The sequence below is a fragment of the Euleptes europaea genome, chromosome 13 (assembly GCF_029931775.1).
Source record: "Euleptes europaea isolate rEulEur1 chromosome 13, rEulEur1.hap1, whole genome shotgun sequence".
NCBI lineage: Eukaryota > Metazoa > Chordata > Lepidosauria > Squamata > Sphaerodactylidae > Euleptes > Euleptes europaea.
This window is the reverse complement of record NC_079324.1, coordinates 41,681,395-41,704,875: the sequence shown is the minus strand read 5'-3', so window position 1 is coordinate 41,704,875 and position 23,481 is coordinate 41,681,395. Positions and strand designations below refer to the sequence as shown.

Sequence of the window (23,481 nt, the reverse complement as noted above, 5' to 3'; positions counted from 1 at the left end):
CACCTACGGTCTATCATCATAACAGGAAGGACCAACAATCTACAAAACGCTTCAGCCTCTCCCCACTAAGTATGCACTTCTCTGCTAGGAGGAAGAAACCTGAATGAAACGCTGTGTGTTCATAAATGTAAGCATACTCAAATTCTCAATATTTGATTGACAACCCAGATCTGCACTAAGCTGAAGATTAAAAAGTAGGAATAGTCTCAGCACAAGAGATTAGGGAGGGTTTCTGGAAGACCAGGCAACAAACACTGAAATTGTGGGAAACAAAACAATGCACAATTATTAATTTAGGATACTTGTTGCTGCCTTTCCCAAAAAGAATTCCCAAAACACTTTACCGTAAGTTCAAAATAAAACACAAAAATACATTATAAAAACAATTAAAACCAGAATCATCAACATTCATTAAAAGGAGTAAAATAAAAACAGCAGCATAAAACCCACAATAAAACACTTCAGTTAGTCCAGTAATAGGAATACTATATAATTGACAAAATGCCAGGCCAAATAAATGTTCACTGGCACCTAAAACTAAATAAAACTAGGCACAAGGGTACAGGGAGAGTATTCCTCAGCTAGGGCACCACTACCAAAAAGGCTCAGTCTCTGGTTGCTATCTACCACAGTGGAGACAGAAAGAACAGAGCTTCAGAAGCCAACCTTAATTTAGACAGGGTCTTTGAATAGTCTGGCCTTGGGCAATTCAAGGGTGTGAAGATAAGAATCATCACTCTTAACTGTGCCTTGGAAATGAATTGGCAGCTAGTGTAGTGTGCCTGTTAAAAAAAAATACCTTGGCCGGGGAGGGGTGGGATACAAATCAAATCATATCAAAAAATAACATGTAATTCTCAACATGGCCCCAGCTGCAGATCCAGAAATTGTGGCTTTGTACAAAGAAGAGCTTTCTACAAACCAAAGGGAATCTTGCAGAAAAATTAAAAAAATATTTTTAAAAGCATCGGGATTAAAAAAACAAAACAAAACATGATTTGGATAAGCAACTTAAGAAGAGAAGACAACCCAAGCTTCCGGCCAGCAAGTGGAAATAAGTGAAAGGGGAGGAGGAATCAAAGCCACCTTGTGAGCCAAGCAGGTGGAGGTGCTGCAGGTGGCCTAACCAGTGAGCAAGCAGGCAGGCAGACTGGAGACTGGGTGGCTTGGCATGTGGGCAAGAGATGAGACAGGCAAGGTGATGGGTGTGCTGGCTGGCATGCAAGGTGGTGAGGAGGGTAAAAGAGCCCTTAAGGAGGAGGAGGCAGGCAGGGGAAGCTACAGAACCAGTGGGGAAGGTCAAAACGGGAGTGAAAATGCTCACTGGGAGGGAAAGGTGAAATGACGCGGGGGAAGGATGGGGTTCCCCCCCGCATGACTGTCGTAGGTTATAGAGTACAAGCGGGGGACCTACATCAGTCAGCACCTCACTGCCGCATTGTGCATCACTGAAACTTCTAGGCTGTCTTCAAGGGCAGCCCCATAAACAGCACAATTCATCAATCTAACCTGGATGTTGTCAGAGCACGGTTAATCATGGCCAGATCTGGTTTCTCAAAGCTGTAACATGTGCACCAACCAAAGCTGGTGAAAAATAATAAATAGAGGCATGCATTTAAATACCATCCCCAAACCTATGAATATGCTCCTTTCGGAGAAAAACACTCCAGAACAGGCCGATGCCTTCACTGCTAATTAACTACAGTGTGGACCAACACTAACTCAGCCTTGTCTGGATTAATGTTTAATTTTCTAGCCTTCCACCAGCCCATTATTGCTTCTAAGCACTTATTCAGAACATCTGCTGACCACTGGACTGTTGAAAAACAACAACCCCAAAAGAACAGAATTGAGTATCACCAGCACATTCTCCCAGCAGTTTCTGTAGACAGGAGAAAGGATGGGACCCAGCAGGACTCCTCAACAAAGATGCAACCGAGTTCAGCAGCTACTACTTTAGCACACCCTTGTCCTTTAAAGTTCATTACTTCCTGGAGCCAAACCAGGCAGCCATCTACAGGGTCGCCCTTGGAATTAAGTGATCCTAGAGTACCAGTTCCACCCCTACAGCCTGTTGCATAACATTAGGTTCTGCTCTACTTCCTCAGCCTCACCAACTTGTTGCTGAGGGAAGCCAGCAGCCTCACCACAACTTCTGACAGTTTCCCTCCTAACACCCTCCCGCCCACCTGCTTCCTTTATTCCCCAACAAAGCAGCCTCCTGGTGGGTTTCCTGTCATATACTCCCCTAGTTGTTTTAAAATAAAATTACAGATATTGGGAGATCGCATATCCTTTCTTATCACAGATGTCTTGTGTCTTTTCTGATTTGGCTCTGCAGCACCTGTATTCCACAGGATACAAGAAAAATATTTACCCTTCTTACTTGCAGATATGCTGTCTACTGCAGGGAGATGGAGAGGGAAAGAAATATAGAGACCGATGGGGGAGCAGAATCAGATTCTACATGCTTAGTCCCCTAATAGATAGGGTGCCCGTACGTGCAGAACAGAATAGCAAACAAACAAGAGACATTTCTGCTTATGTTGTAAAATCAAGAATGCTTTCCCCATGCCAGCAGTGACAATGTAATGACTGGAAGAAAGCAGAAACACTGTGTGTTATTATTTTTGATAGGAACATCTGCTAACTCTTCTGGCTCGAATACACTCCTATCAGTTATCTTTGGAGATACTCTCTCCCCATGTTGTTCTTCCTACTTTCCTTGCTACATACAGCTGTGAAAGGCAGACAAGACACCAGAATGGTTATTTCCAGGGATTACTGCCACTGTTCTTAGCAATCCTTATAGAGTTAACTTTGTCTAGAACTGCACTGTTGGTATGTTAAGGATAGAAGTGATTGGGTTTAGATTATTTTTTAATATAGGAATGTACATCCCTACGGTTGAACCTTCAGCAATAAGAACTACAGTGCTAGGTAAGCCTGTCTCTGCCCTGACCTGGATGGTCCAAGCTAGCCTGATCTCATCAGATCTCAGAAGCTAAGCAGGGTCAGCCCTGGTTAGTATTTGGATGGGAGACCACCAAGGAAGACCAGGATTGCTGTGCAGAGAAAGGCACTGGCAAACCACCTCTGTTAGTCTCTTGCCATGAAAACCCCATAAAGGGGTCGCCATAAGTGGGCTGCAACGTGACGGCACTTTACACACACACACACCTGTTCTCTACCCTCCAAATTCTATTTGGAATTGCCTGTCCAAGTAAATGAGGCATTATTATGCCAGCCCTCGGACCAGAGTTCCTGATGACATCTTTTCTGGGTCCTCACAGCACATACAATAACAGATCCTAATCCAGTTAACAGTTAGAGTACAATTTAACCAACAGTCTCCTCCCCACCCCACAAACTTAAGAAGTTGGTAAACAGAGACACATGGGGGGCTATCAATGTTTTTTCTTATCTGATAGTGGGGATACTTTTTTAAAAGTGGCATTTTTGAGAAACAGCAAGGAATGAATAGGTTGATATGATTAATTTCAGCTCCGCAAAATATGCTGAGAGTACTCCAGTTCCGGTAAATTAATTTTCAATCATCTACACTTCTAGCTCCAAAAAATACTATGAACGATTTGTCTGTATGCTAAGGTGACTTGTCATAAGCCTCAGATTTTGATCTTCAAAATCCAGAACCCAAAGTTTATTTTTAATTTCAAAAGTTCCACAGAATTCCTACCCAATTAGAATTTGTAATGCCAACTCATTCACTGATATGACCTATAGTTTGTTTAAAAGGAGTGATTCAGGGTATGACTATAAAAGTCTGAGGCTTAATCCTATGCATAACTACTTGGGAGTAAGCCTCACTGAACCCAGTGGGACAAGCTTTCAAAGTAAACGTGTGTAAGATCAGACCATGAGTCAATATTTTCAGTAGTGAGCTATGGCTACTTTAACCATTTTTCAAAATTATCCTTATTTATTTTGACAAACTTTCCCCATTTTTCAGCCTCCATTTAGAACAGGAAGAAACAGCTCCAAGATGTGGTTCCAACATTCAGCCCAACCCACCACCAGCTCAATCTATTATCAGCAGAATAATTTTAACCATTTTTAAAAGTTGAATCCTCTTGGAATCTGATTAAGTAAGGAAATACATTTAAACAGTAAACTGGAACATCTCTTGAGACTCAGTGCATGTTGTTTTTGGAGGGGGCTCTGCTTTCTGTGTCCCCACCCCAAATTTCTGAGCAAAATGTCTTTTTTTCTTGCTTAAGTGAACACAGGAAACTTCCTTGTATTGAACCAGATCAGCAGCCCAGTGCTGTCTATTCTGGCTGGCAGCAGCTCTCCCAAGATAGCAATTATTTTATTTGCATTATCCATCCTGCTCCTTTCCCCAGCTCAAATAACAATCACATGCAAATAGAAAACAGAAACCACAAATATCTGTGTTCTATTGACACTGTACACAGTTCTTAAATGTCTACCTGGAATATCCAAAACAAGCTTATCAATAATTCACTAACCTTGTGAACTAGTATGTTTACTGCAACGTCTCAGTATTGCATCAACAACATTTCTCAGAGCTTGAGGCTGTAATCCTAAGCGCACTACTAGGAAGTAAATTACAATGAACCCACAAGGATGTACTTCTGAGAAAAGATGCTTAGGATTGTACTGCACAGCCATCATTACCAAAAAAGTTCCACTGAAATTAATGTTAATTTAAAACTTTTCTTCCAAAGTGGCACCTACTTGCAAAAGGTTTGAGACTTGAGTGCAATGTCAAAAGAGTTGTAACTCAAGGCCTACCTTTTGCAAAACAGAGCACATATTTTTAAAGTGCTGAAAGGCTATCTGTGAAAGGACTGACCAAGAACATGGTTGTTCGTTACACTAGAGGGTTCTGCAGGTATTTTGTACTGGGCAAGAATCAGCACCCCTGAAGAGACTCCAATTACTTTTAAATTTCCTCCTCTTTGATCTATGGGGTCTCCACCTCTTACAGTTTGGAAGCTCCCAAATCTGCAGGCTTTCCAAATATGGAGGATGAAAAAAAAACCCCAAACACACGAAAACCGAGGAGCAGCTGTTCATAAGGGAGGGCATCAGAAAGCTCAGTTTCATACTTATGTAGCCTTGAAATATACGCAGCCTTGAAAATACAAGCCAAGTAACTGGGATGGAAAGGTGTACACCAGCACTGGGCAAAATGTGTCAATTTTATAAGCAGTGCGAAATTCTTACAGATGCTCCACTCTCACACAAAAATAGAATACAAAACTAATAATCATGCCGCTGAAGACTGGTTCACACATGCATTTACATGCTTGCATTTCTCACTACTCAACTACTGGCAGTTGAATACGTAAACTGACTTCACTGAAAGGGTGCTGATGGAATTTTCGTATTGCTCAATACCATTATCTGTGGTGGCTCATTCACATGTGGAAGTCATCACTGGATGCTGGGGATAACCTTTCATACATGAGCAAACCTCGAGATATATTCCGTTCAATGAAGTCAACAGCAAAATTAGCACAATTTACTATAGCTTTCATAGGAGAAAGCATTTGTCCGATGGGTTCAAATCCCACCCTTTGCCCCATTACGAACTGGTGTATTTACCTCTGTTGCAGATGGTACAAAAGTTACTTGGTCCTTCGCTGTGTTTCTTCAAATGATCGGCCATGTACGCTGCCCGCAAATACTTCCCGCAGACCTGGCATGGAACTTTGTCTTCATGGCACGCAAGGTGCGAGCGCAGCCGGTCACGGGTAGCAAAGGAAGCATTGCAAGTCTGTGGACAGCAGCAGACTCATGTTAACCTCTCTTGTCTCCCACTCGCATACACATTGCGACAAAGAGTAAAAGTAATTTATCTGCTCTAGGCGATACCCAACACAATAGTTTCAAATTCAGCAGACGCATACAAGTGACATTGGAAAATGGCATTAATTCAGTTGGATGAATGAGAAAAGAAAAGCCGCCAATGCTCGGATTGAGTTGAGAAGGCTGCTCCTAAAAAAGAAAGTCACCAATACTGGGGGCGGGGGAGACTGTTTTAAAGTAAGGCTGGATGCCATTTTAGGCTAACTCTTCTTCTTCTTCTCACCAGTAAGATTCAGCAAGCCAGAGCAACATCACATGCTTGTAAAGCATATGCCACCTGGTTGCTTACGGTTAGAATGGCTTTTAGCCAACTGGACAAAAAAGCTTCACCAGCTTCCTTATTTTCCATTTTTAGGCACAAATGAGCAAGGCACAATAAACAAGGTTGTGGGCTAGTAACGTCTTTGGGTTTATTTGCAAGGCCACACGATCATCTACTTTGTTCAAAGCCTCAAGAGTTCCCAGTGAAATCAAGTGAAAGGAGAGCCCTCAATGCTATGCTGCATTTCCTACCATGTTCCACACCTAAGTTTGGAAATACCCCAGTGTGCTACATTAATGGCTACAAGCCAAAGCTCTGCTGAGATCTGATATCCACATGATGCTCCATTCCCTTCAACATGGGGGAAGTTCTCCAAACGTGCCCAGTGTACCAACGAAGCATTTCTGACATTAAACGTGGAAGCTCCCTCTCACATGGAGCTCCATGTGCATATCAGAGCTCCTGTGGGAGTATCAAAGTTAATGGAGCAGGTGGAATGGCTACCCAGTGCTCCTTGTCCATACGAAAGCAGAAGGGAAGGTGAAGAAAGGAGGGACCTTTTGAAGAACTGCAGGTGTGGAAGAGCAAAAGGAACAGAATGGAAGCAGGCAGTGATGGAGCAGAAGGGCCCCCCGCACAACCCCCCCAGGAAAAACTCAGTCCCAAGACCCTCTAGAAGCTGCTTATTGTTAACTGCTGGAGTTTCCAACATTCACCCTGTATGCACAAGAATTTTTTCCTTTCTGGAACACACAAACAACAACAAAAAAAGTGTTGTTGTTTTTACATATAATACATAATTAACCTAAGGAATTCCCCTCCACAGGATGTGGTGATGGCCACTAGCTTAGATACACACCAAAGCCTGAGTGCACAGCTGCCAAAAATAAAAATAAAAAATCAAAGACGAAGAAGTTAGCTGTGCTAGTTAAATGGACTTTCCAGGTACAAAGGCAATACCAGAGACTAGGGAGAAGACAAAACCAGCATTGTACAGTGGTTAGAGTGTAAGACTAGGATCTGGCAGACCCAGGTTAAAATCCCCATTCTGCCATGGAAGCTTGGTGGGTGAACTTGGTCCAGTCTATCCAAGTAAGATGGACAGACCAAAATTGAGGGGAAAGGGAACAATGAAGATGAGGTAGGAAAGGATCAACTGGAGCAGGCAACACCGAAAGGGGGAGGGAGACAAATGGAAGGTGGCTTGCCCGACAGAAAAGGGGAGCTCTTTGAGATAAAGAGAAGACAGGGGGGATTAAAGGGGAGGAAGACAGCTAGCATTTCTTGAGCAGAGCAAGAAAAGGAACAAGAAGAGAAGAAGGCGTGACAGAGAAGTGAAGGAAAAGGAGTGTGCGAGGAAAGCCAGGGCAGTGTGCAAGTGCTGTGACTATGTACCAATTTCAGCTTTGTCACCACCAGTCCAAATTATGCAAAGCAGTACATAATGGAAGAGAAAAATTATGAGAAATCATGGCCTGAATATGCGGACTGCAGAATCCACCTCTGCTTGGTACAGAAGTGTACTTGTTTAAATGGTCAGAGTGGGAGAGCTCTCATCTTGCAAGCAAGTTAGGAGATCCTCCCCTAAACGTCCTGCTCATCCCACAGCAAGAATACTGGGCTAGACTACTTACTAGATCGGGCTACTTTTCTAGTGTTTTTTCCAATGGACCATAAAGGCCCTGACTTGTTCAGAAATATTCAGATGAAAACTAGAACAGTACAATAAGGTCCACTTCAGGAATAATCCCACATAATTTCCTGTCAAGTATTGCCTGCCTTATCATAATTGTCAAATAAAAACTGTATTATATGCAGGTCCAATACATGTTGTATTAATAAAACCAATCACAAGGTTTCTCTTTATTTCAACAGATTTTGGATCAAGCCCTGTGAGAACATTAAGCAGTAGATTCTACCTTCTTCAGGATCCAGGACAAAATCAAAATGATAACAAATTAACTTTGTTAGGAAATGACCCTGGCATTACAAACGATGAAATAAAAAAATGAAAATATAAGCTTCTATTATAACCTCTAGGGACATAGCGCTGAGCAAAATAGGTGCAGCTTTCATTTAGTAAAAAATATTATTTGGAAATAAGGCTTTAGATACTATTCCAACACAGAATATAATTTTAAAGATGAAAACACTTCATCAGCTACAGCAGTTAAACAATAAGAACCAGGAAAATGATGCCAGTGAAATCTGGATATGATTCAGACTGAAATATATTATTTTTGGCTGCTAGAAAGAACATGAGTTACAATTTCAAAATGACTTAATATTCAGAACCATAAACCCCCCAGCAAGCCCTACAAATATAAGCAAATCTTAGAAAGTGATTGTAATGAAAATTCACTGGGAAATTTTCCTGCACAAACCCCACTGAAATGCTGTTGTATGACTACTATTCATTTCAGTGTGACTTGTTCAAGACAGATTCATAGTGGATTATCTCCTCTTTGTAAGATTTATACTACATATAACTCATACTGGATTTATTAGGGATAAAACAGTGCCTTTCTGTTGCTGTATTTCCTTCTTTTGCTGCTGAGTATTACAGAACCCATTCTTGGTCAAAATTAGTTATTGATTGGATCAGTATAATAGACTTTTTAATAAAAGGGTCAGAAATGTAACACTCCAGTTTGGAAATAAAAAATCAGTTACCAGAACTTAATAAACAGACACAAAATCAGTTCTGAAGTTAACTAAACATTTAAAAATGTAATATGTTAATGTCTTTAAAAATGCAGTCAAATGTTATCAGAGTGTTGTTAGTATTACAAAACGAAAACTCCAGTGCTTTCCTGTCAAACATTGCAAAGACAGATAAATATACCAAAATTAGAGAAGTTTAAAAAAATAACAGTGTTTAAGAAATACCTCTTGAAGTTTCAACTGTTCTATGGATGTAGATGTCTCTGAGCTTATTCCATGGAGGCTGGACATTTCCTGCTAATAGGCAGGAAGTAAGAAAGATTAGAAAAGGAAGAAACTCATTTGGCATTGTAATAATTTGGGGAAAGCACTGGCTTTGTGAATGCTTTTATTTTTCAGGCAATACAAGTTTAGTTTTTTGAGAATCAGATTTTGTTTCCTAATTTTAAGATTGTCATATGAGATCTACAAGTGCCAGGTAAAGAAATACCCAAGAACTGTTCCCCAATTAAAATGAAAACAAGGTATTTTCTTCTCCCTGCCCCCCTCCAATTCCAATAGATACTGTGAACTTCAAAGACTGGCCCCATGTCAGGATAGGCTAGCTAGAATGTTTGTGTCTATGCATAATAGGGACATCATGTTCCATGGAAAATGGTGCCCCAGAAGTGAATTTCTCATCAAGGGCCCGTTACCACACCCAACAGTCCTACCCTACTTGCCTCCAGGTGTGTGGAGAGCTGTTGGTAGGGATGCACTCAGGAGACACAAACTGAACAAGTCAGAACCACCACAAGGACACAGGTCTATGTGGACAGATCCAATGTGGATTTGTCAGGTCATCCAGCTATGCCTCTCCATGAGTGTCTCCCAGCCTGAGCCTGCTGGTGACCCTTCACAATGCCAGAAACAATTGCAAGAGGACTACCAATTGTATAAACCATCCTGAGGCAAAGCCCCATCTTACATTATACTTTCTCATCTTGGTTAGCCTACAGGTCCTCTTGGCAACACCACCAGGAGAGAACAACACTGCAACAGAAGTAACATTTGTCCCAGAAGAATTATCAGCACGTTGGAAATTCCCTCTACAACAAAGCTTTTAAGCTTCTTTGTCCCAGAAGGGCAAAAAGGTGGTAGCCTATGAAAACCTTCCTTTTCTCCCATACACCACACTCTTCTGACAGACCACTTGTGTCTCCCATCCACCAACACCAGCCAAGTGGCCTAGAGTGAATGTCATGTTGATATCTTTTTGCTGTAGGCACAAGAGTGAATGTCATGTTGATATCTTTTTGCTGTAGGCACCAAGAGTGCCTACCAAGATCAGTTTTCTAGCTGTTGTGAATGCATACAAGGTATCCTTTAAAATCCTGGGTTGACCTTAAAAGGTTAAAATAGGCAGGAATGGGAAAGAAACCATGTGGCCAGGTGCTCTTGAATATTCTCTGTTGCTCTGAAGGTCAGACCTCCTTGTTGCTAGACAAAATTTTTGGTTCTGCCTGCTACAGGATCTTTTCCCTTTCCCCTGAAGCTCCAGGGGTCTCACCCTATTGTTTTGAGGACCACTGTAGTAACAGCTTGAGAACCAAATGCTATGCCTGTGGTTTTCAAACCTCGAGTTTTTTCATGTCAGCTGGTGCGCTGACGAAACTTTGGCATACTTTTTTTGCAAAGGATTCTGGAGCATGTTTGAGAGTGTACTACCCTGCATGTACCACCCTAAAAAACCTTCCTGGCTGTGCATGACAGAGAAGATCGGGGAGGGGGGCAAACTGTGCTTGACAGAGAAGTTCGTCCACCATTATTGGCTTTCTCAGTAAGGGGGGCTCCTGATAAACTTCGACTACACTTCCTAGAATACCTTGGAATGTCACAAATTAGTGAGGAACAGACAGCACACTGAAGAATTAAAAAAGAAAAGTTGACAGCATATAAAATTGTTCTCTCTGGTACAGAAGAACAATTATTAATTCTTAGTTATTAAAACAGTTATTAATTCTTATCTGATTACAAACTATAATTGTAATTAGATCATTGCAATAGTTACATATGGGGTGCACGTTGCCTTAAACTGAAACTTAGAGGGAGCTAAGTCCAGCCTACTATCATTGACTTCCAAGTAGCAGCTAAGCAAAATAGGGGATGGAAAAAGCAGCACATCAGAGCAAAGTAACACTTGCTTCCTAGTTGCTAGTCTTAGGAATTAGAAGACCGTTTGGAAACTGGTTCAGCCATGCTGCTGACTGGCCCTGGGGACACCTTTCCTCAATGCTGAAAGAATGGCTCCTGGTTAATATCTAGATACCATTCCAAGTATTGACTTTGACCCAGAAAGCTGGGGCACCTGAAATAATCCTTTCTATAAACTTCCCTACCAGCCTCAGAGGCCCTTCTCTGGGTGCTCCCTGCTTGCAGAGACTGCCAGGGAAAGACCTTTACTGTGGTGGGACTCCCTCGCTATCAAATTGGCCAGGTACCACCAGGCATTTGGTGAAGTCTGTCCTGTTTCCCTGTGCTTCTAATAATATTTAACTTGAAGGCAGAAGCTTCCTTTTTACAAAATCTATTCTCCCATGCTCATTTTTGTTGCTTTAAGAATGTGATATTCTTACTTCTTGTATTTGCAAGCTGCCTTGTGCGCTATTCATTCTTAATTAGAAAGGCAAAATAGAGATACTTCATTTTAAAAACCTAGTTAAGTAGATAAATTAGTTGATGAAACTGACATAAATGTACATGTTACCAAAAGAATAATAAAGGAGCCTTTTCGAGATGTCAAAAGGATGCGTAAGATAACTTAAACTTTATGCACACAAAGCTCTGGTGCTTGTTGGTAGGAAAGGCAATCTTTTATTCCTTTTTTCATTCTCAAGTTTGTCAAACTTGTAACCTTGCCAATTTAAAAACAGCCCTCAGTAATGAACCAACTGAAGCTTTAAAGCACAACTCACGGGGCTGACTTCCTCCACAGCTCACAGTTTCAATGAAACCCAACTAGGGGTTTGTGCAAAAGAACTTCTGGTGGATTGTGTCCTTGGCTGATTAAGCCAGTTAAAGATTGCAACTATAACAGCAGCAGCATCAATGTACCTAATTCTCAACATAGCTAAATCTGTACATACTTATATCCTGCAGACCGGAGCCATGAACAGAGATGACAAATCTTTATATAACCTGCGAACGTTCCCAGGTTTGCAGATAAATCTGAAATATATTTAAAATACATTTGGGGGTTTAAACCCCCAAAAATAACAGATACAGCAACTGCGCCTTTAAGGAATGAATGACCTCGGTGGATGTTGCTCGACAACCACAACAATATTGCCAGCCTTCAAGCCTTGGTATCTACCAGTAAAAGGCAGTAAGAGGGGCAAGGCATTTCTCAGGGCTGTTTTAATCTTTGAGGGGGGATTCAGCAGAGCCTGGTCCAGCAACAACCACTGGGCAACTTGCTACCTACTTGAATGACTCACTCAGGCCTGGCTGCTTGCTATTATGCAACAGCAGTCACCTCACGAAAGCCAGTGTGGTGTAGTGGTTAGACTCGGATTTAGGAGTCCCTGGTTTAAATCCCCATGGTGCTGTGGAAGCTTGCTGGGCGACTTTGGGCCAGTCACATATCCTTAGCCTATACTACCTCACAGATCTATTGTGAGGATAAAATGGAGGAGAGGAGCTCCTTTGAGACCCCATTATGGAGAAAGGCAGGATATAAATGAAGTAAATAAACAATAAATACAGCTGAAGATGGGCAGGGCGGATAAAAGATAGTTGGGTTGGTGGGTGGGAAAAAGAGAAGGAAGCAGGAAAAGGGGGAGGCTATGGGATGCTTAAGAGAAAGAGGAAATAGTAGGGGAGGTGAAAATGAGATTCCTCCCACAAATCCTTGTGGGTACCCTGCTGGTTTAATCGTATTTGACAATATCCAATTTTAAGAACAGCTGCTACCTCTCCTTACCTTTATGATCCAGACTTGTCACCAGTGAAGAATAAGGATGACCACTTGGTGACCAATAAAGGGAGTTTTACAAAAGTTTTCCCTACGCTGCACTTTTTCGGTTACAGGTAAGTAATTATACCACAGAACCACTGTGATATAGTGGTTAAAGTGTCAGACTAGGATCTGGGAGACCAAGGTTTAAATTCCCCCCTCTGCCATCGAAGCTTGCTGGGTGACCTTGGGCTAGTCATACTTTCTCAGCCTAACTTATCTCACAACAATTGTGAGGATAGAGTGGTGGGGAGGAGAATGATGTAAGTCGCTTTGGGTCCCCACTGCGAAGAAAGGGCAGGATATAAATGAAGTAAATAAATATTTTTTTAAAAAAATACCAGAAACACTTATATGAGCATGCAAGTTAGTAAAACTCCTCTTAGTAGTTTTTCTAGACCTATTTTTAATGCTGCGTTTATCTTTTATGAACTCGAGGAAAGGGGGGGGGGAAACCTGAGTGTACAGTGTCTCCTGACCTTCTGCTATGGCCATATGCTTTCTGAAATGAGCCAGCCAATAGGAGGCTGGGAGGCAGAGGGCTGGCTAGAGCGAGCAGCAGAATATGTGGCTAGACTACTATAGTATGGCAGCAGGAGAAAATGGTACCTGCCCAGAATTCTCTCTGCATTGAGGACAGGTGTCATGTACAGGTCAGGAGGAGACTTATAAGAAATGTCGAGAGGGGAAAAATTTGTGCTCAGCTGCAGTGTTGGAAGACAACATGATTTCAATTAACTTAACATTCAGAGTGGCTGACCAACAGACAACTTGGGTTTTCTGATACTGTTCACGACATGTGAATAAGGCTTGCGCAAGAAAGGACAGAAGAGACCTGTATGGGATCCAACTGTTTTCAGAATTTAGACTTGCCTGTTCTGGTGTTCTTCTGCTACAGCCTGACTGCAGCTATCAACAGCAGAAGCCTTTCAAAGCATGCAGATAAACACTATCACCTGCTAATGCCTGTCCATCAAATCGCTGTAAAGGAACAGTTACACAGGCCAGTTGAAAAGCTTGGTAATCCAGCCTAATATTGCTTACCAGTTTGCAAACACCACTAAATTGTGTGCCTCACACTCTCTTAAATTGCTTCAGAACTGAAACTGATAGGGGGGCCACTTCTGATTTCAGAATTTATAGCTCCCTGAATTGACCTATAAATACAGACTGCTAAATGCAGATACAAAAAAATGTATTCTTAAAATCCTACAGCGCAGCCTCAAGCACAACATACTGGACACCTTTTGTTTCCCAACAAACTGAAGGAGCATATTTTTTTACTGGTTCAAATAAATTTATGGTCATAGATCTTAAACCAGTCAGAGGATTAAGACCCATTGAGATGCTTAATTGACTTCAAAAGCTTGCAGTTCATGTTTGAAGGTAATGAGCTCTTCTCAACTTCCAGAGTCCAACAGGAACCATTTTGGATTCTCTATACACAAGTATCTAGCCACTGCTTTAGGACTGCAAAGAATCGTCAATATCCTCATCACAATTTGGGTTGCTACCTGTGAAGCAGGCCAGAAAATAAGAAAGAGAGCATAAAATCAGCTCTCTTTGGTGTCTTAGCTTTTTGAGCTTTTGGTGAAAGGAAAATTTGTAAGATCTGCTCTCCTTATTGCAGATTGTAGCCTTTCCTGGGGGCCTACATGCTTACACATGCTACATGCTGGCCTGAAGGGATCTCTTTGGCTTTTCTCTTTCTTCAAAACCTGGTCTTTTGACTGCTGCCAGAGTGAGGTAAAGCCTGCAACTATGCAGAAATGAAGTATGCTGTGCCAAAATGGTCACACCCAGACTTTGCATTAGTGAGTTTCCCACTCCTTATGGGTGGTTTGCTACTGTGGCATTCTGACTGAAAACTGGCAAAGAAACATTTCATTGCACAAAATACAATAAAACCCGACAAAAGACTACGATCCCCACAAGTGAAAACCTGGGGGCCAATGAGGTTTAATGAGTTTGCAGACACCTTTTGCATTACTCAACATGAAAAAGAGCAGCAGAAGGAAAGGCAGCAAACAGACCATCTCAGCCAGCACAGTAGGAACCTGGTTTGCCATGCATGTAATATATAAGGGGCTTAGAATTCATATCTTGGAATATGTCTAAGAAACTACAGAAATCCCCAGCTTAAGAATCCAGCAGTCACCCAAAGCATAGTCTAGGTTGGCAGAAGTGTACTTAGAATTCCCTGTCCCTCCCTGGCTCACCAGGGAAGGAGGGGAAGAGGAGAGTATGGATTTACTCTAAATTTCTATAGGGAGAACCCCCCCCCCCAAAAAGCACAGAAGATCAGCTGGAAAAGCAATTAAGTAAAAAAGAAAAGTTGCTGTATAAGCAAACATTAATGAAAGTTTCAAATAGGAGTTTTTGTCTGGAGGATTTAAGTAGTATTTCTTGACTTTTGCTAAAAATGAAACACATCCAACATGGGCTTGCCTTTGGAAAGTATTTGGGAGCAGCAGGTAGGACAGAATTCAGGCACCCACCTACTAACCAAGGGCAAGGAGATAGGGCCCACACCTGCACATTTGCAGGACCTGAACTGCCTGCATGTTACCTACTGGGCTCAACATTAACTTCTAAAGCCCCAAATGGCTGAGACCAACTTGTGTCAGGGTGCACCTCTTCCTGTAAAGTCCAGTCACCCAGACTCTTTAGGAGGGACTGTCTTTATTTATTAAGAATATTTTTTTATTCCACCTTATATTAAGGTGGCAGATGAGATGGTCTTGTACACAAGAAAGTTGGCTCCAGAGAAAAGCAAGGACAGGCGTTTGTCAAGGCCTCAAGACCAAAGGTCTTGAACGGACATTCATTGCTCAGAACACCCAAGAACTGAATTAATCACTTTCCACTCCCAACCCCTTCCAGATTCAGGTGACCCCTTGAAGGGTTCCAAAATCCTTGCATTGCCTTACATTTGACCATTATTAACAATAACTTAAAAGGAGTCCGGAGATGCTTCTTAATTGAAACCAGGTTCTGAAAGACAATTTAGGGGGGCGCACACCCCGGCCCTGGTTCACTTTATCAAAGGTTAACAATGGTTATATTTAATAACGAACTTGACGTGGGCAGAGGGAATTTATGTATGAACAGGAAGGGAAAGTTGCAGTGATCTGGGAAACATTACATCTGCACCAAGTCTCGGTGTCTACAAACTACCTAGCTTTTAATTCAAAAAACCAGAAATCCTCATTAATATCATAATGAATGCAAATCTGCCATCTCACTTTAAGTGAAAAATATCTAACCAAGTTTTTCTTCATACTAAAGCATAAACATATGTGTAACTGAAAATACAAACACACAGTATCATAGTTAATACTGAGCTGATACTACACATCACTCCTTCCTGGGGAAAAAAGAAAGAAAAAGCTTCCAATTTTGCTCAGTGCAATGTTCTGAAGGCTGTTCGAGGAGGGGGGGGGGAGCTGTAACTCATTAACGTGCAATTACTAACTAGAATTTTCCTAAAATTAAAAGATGAGATGTGAGTCACCTGTTGGTGGGCACACAGAAGAGAAGAGAGAGAAATCATTTGCAGTACTGAACAAGACAAAGCTGCAAAGAAACTGATCCAGGGTGGGGGCTTGTCTTGAGTAGCAGGAAGGAACATCTGGGAAGGGGGAGGGGATGCAGAAGAGCCAGAGACACAAGTGATGACATCAGGATCAGGATGAGGGTGGGGTGGGCAGAGACAGAGATGTGAAGGAGCAGGCAGTCTCCTGGGGACATTTGCAAGGAATGGCCATTCCTACTATCATAAAATAGTTTCTACATTCTTTGCATGCTCATGCCTTCTTTTAAGATTACATACCCTCCTTTACCCCACCATTCCTACCTGACATTTGTGAGGTCTCTCTGATGTGTGCACCTGTTTGATGTGCCCGTTCAAGTGGTCAGGCCTTTAAAAAAAAGTACAAAAAGAATATAAAATACACAATTACTATTGCATCCAAACCAGCAAAGATGTTCAGCTGACACCTTAGCTAAGCTGCCCAATTTACTCACATAATCAGTTATGTTTTATCCATGCGGCTCACCAATATTTTATGCTCTGTACAAACACCTATTCCACAAATTTCCTTTGAAAACCATGTTTGCAGTCCTACGTAGAGCTAAGCATCTTAAGTCTCATCAACCGCAACTGGAGGATATGAGCCATAGTTAACTGATGTTGGACAACATTTCCAAAGCGGTGGAATAGGCTTCCAGTTGAGGCATTGCCAGAAAACCTGATTCATATAAAGAAATAAAATAATATAAACACTTTTTACTGAGGCCATTGGGCTGGCCTCCATAAAAGGTATGACATGGTGTGTTTTTTTCTTCTGGATTTTGTGTAGGCTAAACAACTGTTTACCACTTTTACCTAATTCACAGTAAGTGGCGAGCATCTTGGAAATTGCTATTTCTACTGAATTAAGAGATGCAGAAATTGCTTTCCATACACAATTTGAAAATTTTAGCTATATAATTTACCTGAAATTTTATTTGCACGTAGTTTAATGTTTTAAGTACTTTTGTATGCTCCTCTGAATGCAGTGCCTGAAAAGTGGTGTCTAAACTGCAAGTACAAGTAAAATAAACTTTAAAGATTGCAAAATGCTTTCTAACAAAATGGAAGCGAGAGTAATTTGGGCAACACGTACAATTTATAGTGCTGGAGTTTCAAAAAATACCCGACAAGCTATCAAAAGCATTTTAAAAACTGATGGCTCATTCTGGGATATCTCTCTCTTAAAAAAAAAAAAGAGCATGTGATCTGAGCCACTTGCTTTTATGCAGATTTACTCCAAACTTACCCACAGAACAAAATGTTGCACATGCCAGATGTGATGTTCCATTGAAATCAATAGGACTTAAGTTATGTATTTATTTACAATGTTTTATACTGCTTTTCCTTACTGCTCAAAGCAGTTTATAATAAAAAATAAAGGTGACCAGAAATTTGATGTATTAAAAACAACAGCACAATTAAACATCATTAGAATCCAATCGGGAAAAGACCCATCTTAACAATACAGCCGCACACTGCCACCTCTATTGGATAAAAGAGGCATCCCATTATAAAGATGAGGTCACCATTGAAAACATCCGTGCCCTGGCAGTCATAGATATTACCTCCTTCTTAGGCTGCAAACCCATGCACACTTGACTGAGGAATAAAACCTGCTGGACTCAGTGGAACTTAGTCCCAAGTAAACATGTAAAGAATTGGGCTTCGTGCTCATATTCCTTTGTTTTTAAGAGTCCTTATCCAAAACTAACATTTGCTGGATTGAGTGCTTTCTAAGTGAACCCACTGGGTTCAAATGGAGGACCACAGTATTTGTCAAGGCTGTAACCTTAATTCTACTAATTCTGAGAATCTCCATTACAAAATGCAGTAGAAACTGAAAATTGCTGTTGTGTTAGGTCTGTTTTTCCAGCTTGTTTTGAATACAGGGAGCCTGAAAAGCTGCTGATTTTCTTAGTGGGAGGGTTTTTTCCCCCCTGGTGGGAAGAAAGCCTTGCATTGTCTGAAACCCAAAAGCTGCTTTGAAACTAATTATCCCACCCTCCTCCCCCAGTTTTTCTGTCCTCAGCCAATTACATAGAGCTCAATGGAATCTGGAGAGACAGGAGATAAAACAGCTCTTCAGTTCAGCTGTTAAGCCTGATGCAAAGGCAGGTGGGCTGAACCGGTCCAACTGGATACTCTGGTTTGGGCCTAAAAGCAACTTGTATGCTCAAAGCCTCCTCCAGCTTCATGGCAACAATACCCCCATGAATCAATCCCTAATTTCTAGGGCTGCTGCAAACATTAACACAGATTTCAAGAGCTCTTGTTAGGATTTTAAAGCAAGGGATGCCATTCAGCTAAAGAAATCAATTAATAGATTAAATATGCATAAGTGTGTATACCCATAAACCCAATACTATGTTTCCCATAACAGTGCCCATTCTTCTTGAACTAGGGCTGGCCATCTGCACAAACAACCCAAGTGCGTGCTTTGGACGGAATTAGTTATACTAGTGCCAGTGAAACAGTGCAGGGAATCAACAAGGGCACCCACAGGATCTCTAGCAAAACTACAACGATCCTGTGGTGGAACTCCCAGATTGCATGACAAAGTTTCTTGGAATGGCAAAATGTCTTAAGCCACTCCTGCCTTTAACTGACCATTATATAAAGCCCCCCGCCAGATTCCTTCCTGAACTCTACTAGCTGCATGTTTCACCTAAACATATTAATAGCGCCATCCCAAGAAGGTCTATTCAGTGGGGTTTACTCCCAGGAAAGTAACTTTAGGATTGTACTGTATGTTTCCATATTTTATATTAATCGAGGTAGTAAAAGACAACCATTTTATTTAAAGACTAAGGACACAATGCTCCCCCAGAAGTGCACAGTTACTGATCATTTCATTGGGGCTTTCACAGAAGAATGTTAACCTTTAATAAAAACTGAAATATCTTCAGAGATAAATGGGAGATTACAAAGAGGCAGCAACTTCAGAGTGTGTGATCACTGAAACCTCAATTCTGGATTAACTTTAGGACAATCCCAAAGGGCTAGGAGAATAACAGGGCTCAGCTTAGAGACAGATCATATGCATTGCATGCTGATGTGTCCGGGTTCAATACTGGTAATTTTAGTTAAAAGGATCTCAAGCAGCAAGGATGGGGAAGCCTGTTCAAGACCTCGGTGAGCTGCTGCCAGCCAGAATAAAGTGTACTGACCAAAGGTCTGTTTCAGAATTAATTTTGTCGGTTTCTATGGCCATCTCATGGATTGGGGAGAACAACTAAGCAAAGCTAAAAAAAAAAAGTTTCAGGAAAAACTCCTAATTTTCCATTTCTGAACACTTTTTTCCATAAGAGGTTGACAAATCACCAACATTCACATCAATATAATCCTAGCTCCTACCAGCCCAAATGAGAACTCCTGTGTCTTGGCAGGCAGGATACAGGGTTTAAACATGGGTATATGCCAGAGATGCTTTAGTTAAAAACTGTAGCTGCTAATTCCTCCCTTCAGGGATGGAAGAGCTAGCATCTACTCATCATGGTGGCTGCTGGTGCCACCATTGCCATGTTTCTTTAAAATGTACCTATGCATGCCAGAATGATGGGGGGGGGGCTGGCAGCGAGGACAACCACAAAAGCATAGGAGCACTGGAAATGGCACGGAGGGCCATCTGGAAAAGCTTAGAACAGGATCTAAAGGATGGAATTTTGCAACCCAATCCTATGCGCACACACACTTAGAATTTTCACTATATCCAGTGGGACTGACTCACCCCCAAGGAAATGTACACAGGACTCCAGCCTCAGTGTTGTGAACTGAGCCAGTGGCCCCTTGTTGAGACTAGAGTGTAATGCAGGGGTTCCCAACGTGGTGCTCATGAGTACCATGGCACTGGCGACAACTTTTCTGGCACCCATTTTTTGGGGAAGTTGTCCAGCAAAGCTTCTGATTGGCTGTGCAGATTTTTAAAAAATGTGCTTTGGCAGCATCTGCCATCACAGCACACGGATCTGCACTGTGTTACTGAAGTTAAACTGTGGCAACCATTTTGTGGCTGGCTCCACCTCCTGCGGCAGCCATTTTGTTGCTGAGCCGCCATACCGTGTCAGAATTCCAAATGTGCCCACAGGCTCAAAAAGGTTGGGGACCCCAGGTGTAACATATAATAAAATAAGCAAATGCATGAAATTGTTGAAACCCACAGGACTGAAGGGCAAACTAAGGCTGGATTTGTACACTTATTTCTCTCTTGCTATCCTGTTTCCACCTTTGCATCAGCCCCACGGAGAGATCCACACTGAAGGGGGCTTTGGTAAGAGTATCACAAGCACTTGGTGTCATCCCTTGAACAAATCTGAAAGCAGTAGTTGAGGAAGCCAGATTGGAAGTCCTGTTTTAACATGGGCATCGCCACAAAAGTGACAGAGAACACTACTCTGTGTTAAAATAGTCATATGAATCTGCCCCCATCCATGAATTGGAGATATTCAAGGTCATCACATCCAGGCAGCTCTCATTCCAAATATTCTCATCTGTTTCTAAAAGGGGGTGGGGGAAGCAACCCCCTAACTTCTGCTTGACAAAGCTGAGGAAAGAGCCCATGTTTTACTCCACATTACCCATATCTATGCACTGTAATGGAAAAGCAGAACCTGCCTGCCCCATGGTAATTTTGCAACACACCCAATTCTGAAAAAAAGCAAAATGCTACAAGAAAAAACCCTGTTTATTTGAAACCATTCTGCTCCAGAGAAGACTCATTAGCTGAGACAACAGGGTCTAGCAGTTAATTTTAGTATAGAAACCAGGAGAGTCTGGTTCAGATCCCATTCTGCCATAAAAGTTTGCTGGGGGACCTTGGGCCAGTCACACACACTCAGTGTAGCCCACCTTACAGGGTGACTGTCAGGATAAAATAGGGGAAATGTTGTAATTCACTTTGGGTCCCCATCGGGGAGTAAAGTGGAGTACAAATGAAGCAAATAAATGAACTGCAGTAAGTTTTGTATGGCTACAGGACCAGGGAAACCCACAATTCCTTTGGTACCCTAGCAATGTGCTGTTTTCCAATCCAGATTCTGGCCTTCCTGCTCCTAGTAGCCCCTCCTCCTCTGTGGATTATCAATCTCTCAAGAAGCCTCCTTCTCCTCCCTTCAAATACACACAGCCTTTCTAGTTACATGCCCACACGCAGTGCAGTTCTGAATGCATTTACTCAGAAGCAAACGCCATGGAGTTTAATGGGGCTTGCTTTCTCAAAGGCTGCAATCCTGTGCAGGCTTTCCTGGGAGCTAGCCGTATGAAACACAGTTGGATTTACTCCTGAATACACATTAACAGGATCAGGCTGTCAAGTCCCTTTGCCTGTGACAGTCTAGATACATCATTGTTTGCTACACTAAACATGATATAGTTGTAGAGGAGCCATGCCCTCCAACACTAAGTGGACATTCTCCAGGAAGCCATAGGCCACATGTGCCTGGAGTTATGCATCTTCCCTTCCACACATTACATGTTTTCTACAATTAACGTTATGGAATACTGGAATGCCTGAGCTGAGACGTGAAGTATAAAGCTGCTCCTTGCCTGTGGACTTGGAGAGAGCAGCCCTTCAGTCTACTACAGCTCTTACAAAGTCCCACTTCAACCTGTGGAGCACTGAGGCAGAGTTCTATGCAGGTCTTTGAGGGAATGGACTATCGTTACGTCGGCCACTAAAAGTTAAGAGGCCCAAAGAGTGTCTTTGCTTTCAACTTGCACAACCAGTTACCTTCTTACCTAGAGAAACCTTTTCCGCAGCTCTGACAAATGTAAGGCTTCCCCACAGACCCATCATGAGACCGAACATGATAGGACATTCTGTCTTTCCTCTTGAACCGCAACCCGCACACCGGGCAGGAGTAAGGCTTCTCGCCAGAATGTGACAGCTTGTGCCGGTTCAAATGATACACGTCCCGAAAAATCTTCCCGCAGATCTCACAAGCCACCTGCTTTCTTGTCCGGCTTCTCTTTCGGGGGGCCTCGGGGTCATCCAGACCTGGCACCCCGTTTTCACCGAGCCTCGGCGGCGGGATATCGATGTAGCCCAACTGTAAGCTGGTGACCCCGTGCTGAGCTTCGTGCTGCCGCAGGCGGTTGGCATCTGTAAAAACTTTCCCACAGAGGCCACAAGGAAGAATACCAGCATCCCTCAAGCCCCCTGGAGCACTGAACATCATGGAGTCCAAGAGGTTGGCTTTGCGGGGTCGGCCCCTTCCCCTTTTGCTGTTCAACGAGGGAGCGGTAGGGCTGACGTTCTGGAAGGGTGAAGCCAGCAGGGGTGGGGACAGAGGGCCCGCCACCATGGGCAGGCGGTCCACACCCTGCAGAACAGGCAAGGACGACTGGGCGGCTGCAGAGAGGACAGCCCTCGTGGCCTCGTCTTCGGGCATCCCAGCAATCCCGTTGCCGTTGGGCGCGAGTCCAGTGCCATTGGTCATGTCGAGGGGGAAGCCGAGATCAGTGGTGGCCGCGCCGGGGCGGAACAGCATGATGTCGGGGCGAGCGGCCGGCGGGACTAGTATCTGCACGTTGGACTGTTTGATGACCTCCTGGCAGATGTCAATGACAGAGCGCATGAGGAGGAATTTGGCAGCGGTCATGAGCTCGGGGAAGCTCTCCAGGCGCACCACGATGCGCGAGGTGTAGGCAAAGTCCAGGATGTCCCCAAACACCTTGGAGCTGATGGTGTGCATCTCCAGCTCCCTGCCCACCCCGGGGGCCCCGCCGGCACCGGCCCCGCCACCAGCGGCTTCGGCGGAACCCCCGTCCTGCGCGCCGGGCCCTCCCGCGCCCCCTCCGTCGCCCCCGCCGCTCAGCCCCTGGGCGCTGAAGACCGACTCGAAGTACTCGCTGCAGGCGGCCAGCACCGCCCGGTGCGCGGGGAAGCTCTCGTCGCCCACCCGCAGCAGCACGTCGCAGAAGCGCCCGCCGTTCTTGCGCTGCTGGTTGAGGCTGTGCAGCAGGTCGGCGCTGTGGCGGCTCACCTGGTACGTGTAGCAGCCCGGCGGGGACGGGCCGCAGGAATTGGCGGCGGCGGCAGCGGCGGCGGCAGCAGCGACGGCCGCCTCGCTCACCCGCTCCATCGAGGCTGGCGACCGGCCCGACCGGCCCGCTTGCCTTCCCCCGCTGCGGCCA

The 23,481-nt window shown here is 43.3% G+C and overlaps 1 protein-coding gene across 7 annotated transcripts in view; it reads right to left on the bottom strand.

Moving 5' to 3' along the window:
* PATZ1 (POZ/BTB and AT hook containing zinc finger 1) overlaps window positions 1-23,481 on the bottom strand; it is a 33,231-nt gene extending 9,750 nt beyond the window's left edge. The window contains exons 1-4 of one of the 7 annotated variants that reach the window (XM_056859686.1): window positions 22,084-23,473; window positions 16,633-16,696; window positions 9,008-9,079; window positions 5,593-5,764 (exon numbers count right to left, since the gene is read on the bottom strand). In XM_056859686.1, coding sequence (XP_056715664.1) covers window positions 5,593-5,764; window positions 9,008-9,079; window positions 16,633-16,696; window positions 22,084-23,429 — 1,654 coding nt within the window. In that variant the 5' untranslated portion in view covers window positions 23,430-23,473. Of the gene's footprint in view, window positions 1-5,592; window positions 5,765-9,007; window positions 9,080-16,632; window positions 16,697-22,083 lie in introns of all 7 variants that reach the window. The other 6 variants (XM_056859684.1, XM_056859683.1, XM_056859682.1 and 3 more) reach the window with 6 other exon arrangements.